The 11,205-nt window shown below is 38.6% G+C and overlaps 1 protein-coding gene across 1 annotated transcript in view; it reads right to left on the reverse strand.

The window, feature by feature from the left end:
- Nucleotides 1-8,356, reverse strand: part of LOC107601167 (uncharacterized) — a 28,612-nt gene extending 20,256 nt beyond the window's left edge. The window contains exons 1-5 of the mRNA XM_016293232.1: nt 6,012-8,356; nt 5,759-5,922; nt 5,399-5,619; nt 2,900-3,029; nt 555-655 (exon numbers count right to left, since the gene is read on the reverse strand). Of these exons, the coding sequence (XP_016148718.1) occupies nt 555-655; nt 2,900-3,029; nt 5,399-5,619; nt 5,759-5,922; nt 6,012-7,974 (2,579 nt within the window). The 5' untranslated portion in view covers nt 7,975-8,356. The remainder of the gene's footprint in view (nt 1-554; nt 656-2,899; nt 3,030-5,398; nt 5,620-5,758; nt 5,923-6,011) is intronic.
- Between the last annotated feature and the right edge of the window lie 2,849 nt (nt 8,357-11,205).

Below are 11,205 nucleotides of genomic sequence, written 5' to 3' on the forward strand. Positions count from 1 at the left end.
TTGTTAATGTTTTGTGCCCCCCCCCCCCCCCCCACACACACTTTGAAAACATCTCCTGCGCCCCTGTACAGCGGAATACAAAGGAAACATGACAATAATCAGGAGGAAAATAATGCAGCGGGCTGAAAAGAGTTATTCTATTGATATTGTTGTTGTATCACGTCACATTAATATACCAAACGTTATTCTCCTGACTTCTGAAAATAGAAAATGAATGAAAATTTACAGCCCATTCAGTCAAAATGACAGATAAGGATTATTTGTAGCACAGTCTTATGATTTGAAATGATTTGTTGCAGTCTTTTTGAGTGGAACTTCCCCAAACGGAAGTGCCTCCCATAATATAAAACGCAGTATGCTCATTAGGAAAAAGGTGGATATAAGCCCTGTTCATGTCATTCATTGTTAAGTCTTGCTATAGTGTCTGCATTGTATTTCTAAGACTACACTCTTAAAAATAAAGGTGCTTAAAAGGTTCTTCACAGCGATGCCATAGCAGAACCATTTTTGGTTCCACAAAGAACCATTGTTGCATGATATTACATGTAACTCACTAATGCTCGTGTAGGTTGCGTATAAAACGCAGCAGGCCCAGCATGTTCTCAGGATAGCCTTTCTTCTTACCATCTAATTTCTGGATGAGCTCAGATGGCAACTGAAAAATAAATATTTTACAAATAATTTTTCAAACCAAGATTAATGCATGCCATACACTATTTTCAACTGATTTATAAGAAAGAAAAAAAAATTAGACATTAAATCAGATTGTTGAAGTTGTTACTATTTTCATAATTTGAACATTTCTTAAATATATTTATTAGTGCTGGGCAACGATTAAATATTTTAAATCGTGATTAATGGCACGATTGTCTGCAATTAATCACGATTAACCGCATTATGCACAAACTGCTAAACAAAAGTGCAATAACATTTGGTTTGCAAACACTAAACAAATAAGGTGATTTTTTTTTTTTTTTTTTAACAGGAGTATTCCTCTAGTAGCAGTTAAAATATTTTTGTAAATCTCAACTTATAACATTAATGTAATCAAATTAAATATAAAACTAAATCTATTTGCCACTGCCAGGGCATTAACGTTTTTATAGAAAATATTTTATAGTTATAGAAAAACAAGTTATGCTCAGGGTCCAGAGCCTCGAACATAAGATTATAACAGTCAGGCACCTTCCGAGTAGAGACCTGCACGATCATGGGACCCAACACAACGGAGTGTGGCACGGGTCAACACTTGATGGGCGAGTGCGGATGCGGTAGGGTAGAGACTTGTGTGTGCGGGATGCGGGAGAATAAGGGTGTGCTCCCACTAGGCAATCTTAACCATGCCGAGCGTGTCTGACCCCCAAAGCCCGGTTCGTTTGACTAGTGTGATCGCTACGTGCCACACTCGGGCACGGTTCGTTTAGCCGTCCCTGGCTCGGTTGGAAGAGGTGGGCCAGAGAATGGTTCAATTATATATAAATGAGTGTGAGCGCTAACTGCGCCGGAGCACATAACTTATGATGCGTGCAGCATGATTGCATTACATTTCTGCGCGGCAAGTGATAGATCTGTAAAGCAATATATTGGAGATGGTCCTCACTGCAGAACACAAGATCCAGGGGAGGTGGTTGGATCCAGATCCAACTCCTCCCACCTTACATATACCTAAACCCACCCGTTTCCATCCCCTGATCCCTAAACCCACCCATCTCCACCCCCTAGATGTGGATCCAACCACACCCCCTGGATCTTGTGTTCTGCAGTGAGGGGCTACTGATATATTGTGAGAGGGCCGTGTGTTACCGCGTCCCAAACGACTCAAATTAATAAACCCATTTCCCACTTATGAAATCGTGATTACAAGCACATTGCATTCGAGGGCATTAGGCCCTCCCCAAATGCTCTCATTGGTTGAGACGCGTGATGACACCCATCCAAAGCCAGTACTGGGCTGCGTTCAGCCCCGACAAAACGGTGCAAAACGGGGTTTTTTTAACAGAAATGGTGGGGCGTTGAACACACTGTTCTGATGACGCAAGAGTTGCAACTATGGCAGCTGAGAAGGCCATTCTTTGTGTTCTTTTTGAAGAATTTTCAGAGCCTGCAAAATACGCTCAATGTTATTGGAAGTATTCGGCTTATCATTATTGCTGATCACTGTTGTTGTGCTATGATATTGTAATATTTACTATTATATAATCAGAGGGGTATAGAAAAGTTTATGAAAGTGTCACTTCACAATACAACAGCAAAATATATAAATATGTATAGAATTTTTATTACATTAATCCGTGTCTAGCACACCCTCCTAAGGAAAGGATATGGACCAGACGACATTGCAATTACTAAATTATATTTAGACTTAAAGTTCCAGATCTATACTGGTGCTCTTATTATTCAAGTTGTTTTGCCTTTAATGTAAATAAACATGTGCAAACAATATACTTGCTCTTGTGAATTTATTTGGATGTTAATTACATTGTGAGCTGTCTCTTTAATACCGCGTGGTTTACATACATGTTGCTGCTGATTGGGCTGACATGTTTGACACACCCACCAAACAAGAGAAAACCGTCTCAAACCCCGTTGCACACCGTTTCCAGGAAACATGTCGTTCATACCGGAAACCGTAGCAAAATGTTGCGCACCGGTTTGAGCTTGAACTTGCCCCTGATCAGCATCCTTCCCCTCCGGTGACCCATGGTTCGTCTGTATGTGTATTCAGTGGCAATGAGTAATGGACTTTCATACTAATAAAAAAAACTGCGTTAACATGCGATAAAACAATTATCGGCGTTAATCAATTAATGCGTTAACGTGATAATGCTTAACTTGCCCAGCCCTAATATTTATATTTACATAGTATGTTTGAATATTTCTGCATTGAAGTTAGACTCACTTTAGTTTTCCATTCAGAAAAGCTTTTCCCCTCTGTGTATTTTTCAACAGTTTGAAGGAGCTCCTCATCAACATTACGACAGTTCTCGGTCTCATTCTGGTTCCCCATCTTTTTCAAATACTCCACTCTCCTGACAAGATTTCAAAAACAGTACAATATCATCATGTCACGATCACCAGCTGGACTGGCCTTGATGTCCGTAAGAGGGCACTTCATCCCGACTTCTGCCCCTCTATCAATGACTTCATTCCCCAAAATCCTCTGCCAAGTCTCGTCAGCACTCATTGTTTGCACCTGTGTCTCATTAGCCTTGTTAGCTCACCCTATCCACCTTTTTCCTAAACCCCATGATGCTTTGTGCCAATTAGGGGAGTAAATTCTGTTTACACTGTAAACAATCAGCAAAAGGTTCACTCTATTAACGCAATAATAAGCATTTTCAAAAACTAGGTACAATGAGGTGACATTATTTTATTCACCCTTCAACTAAAATCATTAAAAGAAAATTTAAAAGTGTAAACGCATTAACAGATTACCTTCAACATACCATGAATAACTCCTAAAGATCCTCCTTCTATCAGCAGCAATATTACAGACGTATTAAATATCAATATATTAATATGTCTATATTTCGTAACAATTACATTTTACAGCATCCATGTAAAAACCAACCTGGAAAGAGATATGAGGATTTGGTGAGAAAAATGTAAGATTCTCAGCGCATTCCAGGGAATTATTTATGGTTTATACCATCAATTAAATCGAGAGAGCAGACCACAAATGCATAGTTTATGTAGCCTATTCCTATTTGACGTTGTCTTCTTCTAATTGTGCTTCTGGTAGCGGTCCTAAACAGGCAGGGGATTGATTTAGTAGTCTTACTTGTACCTGTCTCAGCTGCAACACGAGTTTCTTGTATCTGCCTGGCTGGCACAACCAGAAAGATGAAGCCAGCAAAACGTATGTGTTTAAGTGATTATTGAAGTAAAACGATTAAGTGATTTAATCAAAGCGATAATCGTTAACTTTAATTGAAGCCTGTTTGGATCATAACCATATGGTAACCTGTGTTAACTCTTCTTCATTCAAAGCTTCATAACATCTAATCATCCCATGTAATTGTTAATAACTATTAACCCAAATAGTGTGGAATAACAGAATCCAAATTTATCAACGTAGAATTGTTTGTTTGAAAGTTGATACATCCCACATAAAAGGCTGGACTACAGGGGGCAGATTTGGCATTCTGCAGACATTTTGCTGTTCCTTAAGTTTTGATCATTCATATGTACTTCTTATTTTGCTTACTTCATATTGTAATAATAATCAATATTATTCTATTAATGATCAGGTAAGTTTAATATATGATGGTGTTCCGAGATCTGGAAATCTGATCTTACTATCTCGGCTTGTGCTTACAGTTTGGTCCCCCCCCCCCCCCCCCCCCTTTGAAAACATCTCCTGCGCCCCTGTACAGCGGAATACAAAGGAAACATGACAATAATCAGGAGGAAAATAATGCAGCGGGCTGAAAAGAGTTATTCTATTGATATTGTTGTTGTATCACGTCACATTAATATACCAAACGTTATTCTCCTGACTTCTGAAAATAGAAAATGAATGAAAATTTACAGCCCATTCAGTCAAAATGACAGATAAGGATTATTTGTAGCACAGTCTTATGATTTGAAATGATTTGTTGCAGTCTTTTTGAGTGGAACTTCCCCAAACGGAAGTGCCTCCCATAATATAAAACGCAGTATGCTCATTAGGAAAAAGGTGGATATAAGCCCTGTTCATGTCATTCATTGTTAAGTCTTGCTATAGTGTCTGCATTGTATTTCTAAGACTACACTCTTAAAAATAAAGGTGCTTAAAAGGTTCTTCACAGCGATGCCATAGCAGAACCATTTTTGGTTCCACAAAGAACCATTGAGTCAAAGTTTCTTTAAAGAACCATCTCTTTCTTAGCTTTTTATAATCTGATCACTTTTTGTGAAACAGAAAGGTTCTTGAGATGTTAAAGGTTCTTTATGGAACCATTTAGACAAAAAAGTTCTTCAGTGGCATCATGAAGCACCTTTATTTTTAAGAGTGTAGTATCGTAATTCTCCTCTGTCTTGGTTCCTGGTCTTGTTATTCTGCCTGTACTCTGGATTACTCTTTCGCCTCAGCCCTGAACTCAGTTGTTGTGTATGTGCTTGCCTGTTCTTTGACCACAATTGTGGATTACCCCTTCATTAAAACACTGCATTTGGATCCTCAACTTTCATGTCTACCTGCAGTTCATGACACATCAGCTGATAATAAAAAAGACTATCTAGATACAATGCAACTTCCCCTTCATTTAAAATAAAATCATAATTTGCAAGTGCCATAAGCAGTGCTGAACCTTTCTGGCTTATACAAAAATTACAGATCGTGGATTTAATAAGGTCATGAGGTGTTTGTTCATTTTAGAGTGATAAATGCCATTGCCAAGTCAATGGAGTATTCTACCTTTCATCAGTCCAGAAGAAGGGGTGTGCGAGGGTTTGCTCCACAGTTGGTCTCTTGTTTGGATTTTCATTGATCATACACTCGACGAGATCCTTCGCTACATCATCATCCAGATGCTCCAGTGAGTATTTTCCTTCTAGAATGTTGACTTCACAACGTGCACCTTTACCAAATGGATGGTGTCCTCCAGAGAGAATGTAGTACACTAACATCCCAGCGACCTTCAAACAAGTTACAGTGTTACTAGTATATATTTTCACCAACTAAAATTGAATTTTATAATAACTGAATAATTGAATTTCTAATAATATAATTTAATCACTTTTTTATTTAAGCTATAATTACAATATTATTGACCACCTGAATGTCGGAGCTCCTCTTGTACCCAATGTTGACCTCCTCATCTATGGTCTCCTTTGCCTTCCAGCATCTAGTTCCAGCACTGCTGGTTCGTAAAGTGGTTTGGCTGAGGTTCAGTCGACGACTTATGCCAAAATCAGCCAATCTGGCTTTCCCATTTATGTCTGGGAAACAGGGAAAGGCCATTGTCCTTTTAATTTTTTTTTAGTTTTGATCAATTAAATAAACATAGAAACTTTGGTTTAGTTCCTACCAATCAGGACATTCTGGGGTTTGATGTCTCGATGGACCACTCTGCTCTGCTGGTCGTGTAAAACCTGTAAGCTGCAAAGAACTTCCTTCACCAGCTTCTTCAGAACAAAAGATCTCTCAGCGCTGTCATCTGGTAAATGACTTTGGATATATTCCTCCAGTGAGTACTCACAAAGCTGAAGAACAAGGTATCCGAAATCCTTATCCTTTGCAAAGTCCACATATCGCACAATAGAGGGACTATCAAAAAGTCGTAGAAATTTCTCCTCATTTTTGAGGACTTGGTAGTAAGACTTAATCATTCGTTTCACAGCCACCTCAGTGCCATCATCCCTCAGTCCAAGGAAAACTTCTGTTCCATCACTTCCCTTAGCGATCTGAAATTCTTCAGTGAGTACAAGAGTAAATTTTTCCAGCCCATTGATATTGCTATTATTCATGTTAGCTAGCTTCTCAAGCTTGGACCTCCAACGACGGCTGGTTGGACACCACTCTCTTGCGATATCATTTGGCTGTGTGAACGGCTGCACACTTGAATTTGATTCCTCAATGGATGTCACTAAAGTGTCTGGATTCGGTTCCTCTTTATCTTGCCGCTCACGTTCTTGTGATCCCACCTCTTGCTGGATTTTTTTCTTCTTCTTCTTCTTTTTCTTCTTGCTGCTTGTTGATAGAGCTGCAGTCTCCTCACACAAACTATCAACTGCACTCGAACCTGCTGGATTTCTCAGGGATTCATCCAACTTATGCAGCTTTTTTTTCATGACTTCATCCATCACTGTCTCAGCAGTGTTAAGTATCATCTCTGGGATGGGTGACAATCCACACAGTGCAACGACTTCAGGAGTGACATCATTTATGTAGACAAACAGTCCATAGGTCCAAACTCCAATTCGACTTGAATAATCAGGACGTGTGAGAGGCAATAGACTTTTGCATAACTTCTCAAAGACCGAATGATTGAGTCCCAGTTTCTGCTCAGGCATCTTCTGCATCATGACACTGAGTATCTTTAGTATCAGATGATTGACTCTTTCTCCTTGTGTGTTTCCAGAGTGCTGAAGACTGTTAGTTAGGATTGGCACAAGATCACTGAATATCTGAGAAATTATGTTTTCACTGACACACAAAGCATCATCTAAGGAGTTTAGTGCAACTAGCCAGTGCTCCAGAGGGATTCTTGGGAAGCGTCTGATGACTCCCTCAATATATCCGTCTGCTTTCTTTTTCTCTTTTAACCACTTGATGGCGCTCTGACGATACTGCTCTGCACGTTGGTCAACAATACTAATAAATGAGTAGTGCTCAAACAAAATTGTATGAATGAAAGGATGCTCTTTAAGGAAATGTTCTTCATATGTTCTGAAAATATCTGTCTGATTTTTTGTTCGTACAGCACAGGAAAACGAGAAAAATAGATGTACTTTCTCAAACGCATCATTATATGAAGATAGTTGACGAATCATTCTCTCCACTTTTTTATCATGCTTTGGATTTCTTCCATAGTTAGTTTCAGGTGAAGCTCCAGCCTCTATAAGTGCTTTCACAATGTCTTCACGGTCACGATCAACCGCACATTGTAATGGAGTAAACAATTGTAATTGATGTCCATTTGGGTTAGCTTTTGCTGTAAGTAATCTTTCCACAATACTCAGTGGAACTCCAGTTGTTAAAGCAGCATAATGTAGAGGAGTGTATCCATTTGTTGAGGATTTGTTTGGATCAGCTGACTCTTCGAGTAGATAAGAGCAGATTTCTTCATTTCTGCATAAAACTGCTGCAGTTAATAGTGTAACATCATCATTCCAGTCTTCAAAAGGGTACAATCCATTAATATCTCTGCTTTTTATTAATCTGCGAAGTCTCTCTGCCTTGTTCTCTATGATGCATTGTATTAGGGGGTCTGTTTTTCTTGGTATTATTTTTTTGCTCATTACTATCCGTTTCACTTTTTTCTTGTTCATTACAATCTGTGGAGAGATGTTAAACACCACTGCAATTATGTAGATTTAAAACATTTCAGTCATTAATGCTTTCTCAAATAAGTTTTTTTTTTTTCAGAAGTAGTTTTAGTACAAAATGTACAACACCACCATTGTTGGGCAACAAACATTGTAATTAATAAATGTAGCTATACATATTTATCAATGTTTCTGTTCTAACTCTTTCTAGCTCTAATTAATTTAACCCTTCATATAGCCTAATTGTAGTTTTAGTGTGTTCACTTGTTTAACCAATAACTCTAACAATATGATTGAATTTTAGTTCGGAAGACATAAATGATTCTAATTCATTATGAAACTCATTGTGGAGCATAGAAAACAGCTGATTGTATCAGTATAAAACAGTTTCATTTTCATTTAAAATGGCGCATGCAAGCCACATCATTCAGTATCATAGAAATAGCATTTTTGTTTTCACACGCGTAGAGATTTAAGTCTGTGCTCCAAGTCATACATGATTTACAACAGTTTAAGTTGGAAATGTCATTTTCAGGTCAATGCTCAAAAAGTGGGACTGACAATTAATAGGTTAAAGGCCTAACCTGTATTTTTAAATGTAGGCCTAAAGTGCAACACTCTGATGTGACTCATAAGTTTAACTCGGTTAAAGTCTGCTTTATTATTTGGAGCCATCTGACCTCCTCATTCACTTCCATCAACTATTCTTTGTTGATATCATCAACTAATATAAATAAAAGATAAATGAAAACATCCAATACTATAAATACTTATATAGAACATCATGCTGCAGCCATTTGAGTGTTTAGTGATTAGATCTGTGTTGTCTGTGTATTTATGCTTCATTAAGGAAACAATTAGGTCTTATGAAATACATACCCTATTCCGTTGAGCTGAAACAAAAACAAACAAATCAAGAATGGTTAAAAACAAAACAAATAACTGTACTCGAGAAGCTTATTGCGACAACAAATAAAAATGATAATACTTACGCACAATAGTTTCTTACTTTCTGCGTGTAATGGCGTTACAAAAAAATCCCCACCGTCTTCAGATTTGTGTGGAAATGAAACTATACCTACGCCCTTCCTTGTTCTTACACCTGTCAGAACACGTCACGCAATACCAGGGCCTGGCAGAGGCCTTTGGAGGGGCAGGTGCTCAAAGTATAAAAGGGGCACATGTAGCACGGCTTTTAATAGAGCTGTACTCTTGCTGAGACATGTATCGAAACGGATGCTTCTGCAGTGATAGCAGCAAATGCCATGATGCAGTTTTAAAAAAGAAACACAGAACAGAAAAGACCATTTTAAGTTTAAAAGTTAAATAAAGAATGTACTTGCACCTCTTAATCACTCTGAAAATAGAAACGGAATTAAATTAGGCCTATTATTATTATTGAGTTTACAGGGTATGGTGGTTTTGCTGTTGTAAACACTACTGTTGTTGTTAAAATAGAATTATATTATAATCCTGTTCTGAATTTATAATTTTTTAAAATTATAATGATGATAAAAACAAGATTGATAAGTAGCCTATAAATTGGAGGATGAGAAAATCAGTATAAGCCTGTTTTATCAGGGTTGTGATAATTATTTTAAAGGCACTCTAAAGGCACTCATTTTTAAAATAATGTTTATATTGCTGTGTGTAGAACGTTAGCTGCATTTTTAATATTTAATTTTAAAGAAATGTAATTTCGTCCCTCGTACTTTATTCGGGCAGGTGTGTTCACGTAGAGGTTTCTAGATTTAAATTCAAAGAGACAGTATCGATAGTCTAAGCATGACCTGACGTTTTATTCGCATCCAAAATGAGGAGAAGTGAATATCTGGATGCAGTGTGTGTTTAATTCACACTCGAAGCCGGAGGGCGCTCTCGTGCAGAAAGTCCAAAACATACTCATAGAAGTAATGATTTATGATGTGCAGGAAACCCTAATATGGACAAAAGCATCAGGCTGTGGCTGTAGCTGAGCTGAATAAAAAGCAGAAAAAAACGTGAAGACAATAAACACACGACTGCGAAAATATACGGTTTATGTGTGTTTTTCAAGTTATCTCCAGGTAATAAATAAACTTTATGAATAATGCAGTACTGATTGACATATCATTTAGTAGCCTTTAGTTCAAGCCTTTAGGCAATCATTTAGTTCACGCAATTCTTGTATAATAATACAAGACCGTCCTTCGGATGAGACGTTAAACCGAGGTCCTGACTCTCTGTGGTCATTAAAAATCCCAGGATGTCTTTCGAAAAGAGTAGAGGTGTGACATTGGCATCCTGGCCAAATTTGCCCATTGGCCTCTGATCATCATGGCCTCCTAACAATCCCCATATCTGCTGATTGGCTTCATCACTCTGTCTCCTCTCCACCAGTGAGCTGGTGTGTGGTGGGTGTTCTGGTGCACTATGGCTGCCGTCGCATCATCCAGGTGGATGCTGCACACTGGTGGTGGATGAGGAGATACCCCCTGACAATGTAAAGTGCTTTGAGTGCCTAGAAAAGCGCTATATAAATGTAAAGAATTATTATTATTATTATTATTAATAATAATAATTTTATAATATAAGTATACAAGCACACCGCTCTGCTGAGAACTCCACTTACCGGTGTTGTGCCGAATTCTGCACCCCTGCCAGATTATGCACCCCCTCGTTTAAATCACTACCTGATTGCCTAATCCCAACCCCACCCCTAATCCAGATTAATAGAATAAAGACCAAAGATTACCTGTTAAGATTTACCCAAAGCTAATTATATCTTATGTTTAACCACTACAGAGATATCAGAGCCAGCGGCAAATGTCAGAAGGACTAGCCGAGTTGAGGCTGCTCTCCTCGGGATACATGAGCACTGAGCGCCGGTGTTGTGCTGAATTCTGCACCCCTGCCAGATTATGCTCCCCCTCGTTGAAGTCGCTACCTGATTGCCTAATCCCAACCCCGCCCCTAATCCTAACCCCTCCCCCACACCTACTCCTAAACCTACCAATGCTAGGGGGTGCATAATCTGGCAGGGTGCAAATTTCTGCACTACACCGGCAGCCGCGGACGTTATAAAGGCTTCCTGGTAGTGCTACATTAAAGGTGTCTGAACGTGAGGGATAGTCCCTGATGAGATCGTCAGGTGAAAGGTCATCATCATGTGGATAATTTTATTTACGACTAAATTATTATTAATTCATTTTACTAACGGACCAGGCCTGGTCCTCTCTCGTCCAACACTGTCGT

The sequence above is a fragment of the Sinocyclocheilus grahami genome, unplaced genomic scaffold (genome assembly GCF_001515645.1).
Source record: "Sinocyclocheilus grahami isolate Dianchi unplaced genomic scaffold, SAMN03320097.WGS_v1.1 scaffold300.1, whole genome shotgun sequence".
Lineage (NCBI taxonomy): Eukaryota > Metazoa > Chordata > Actinopteri > Cypriniformes > Cyprinidae > Sinocyclocheilus > Sinocyclocheilus grahami.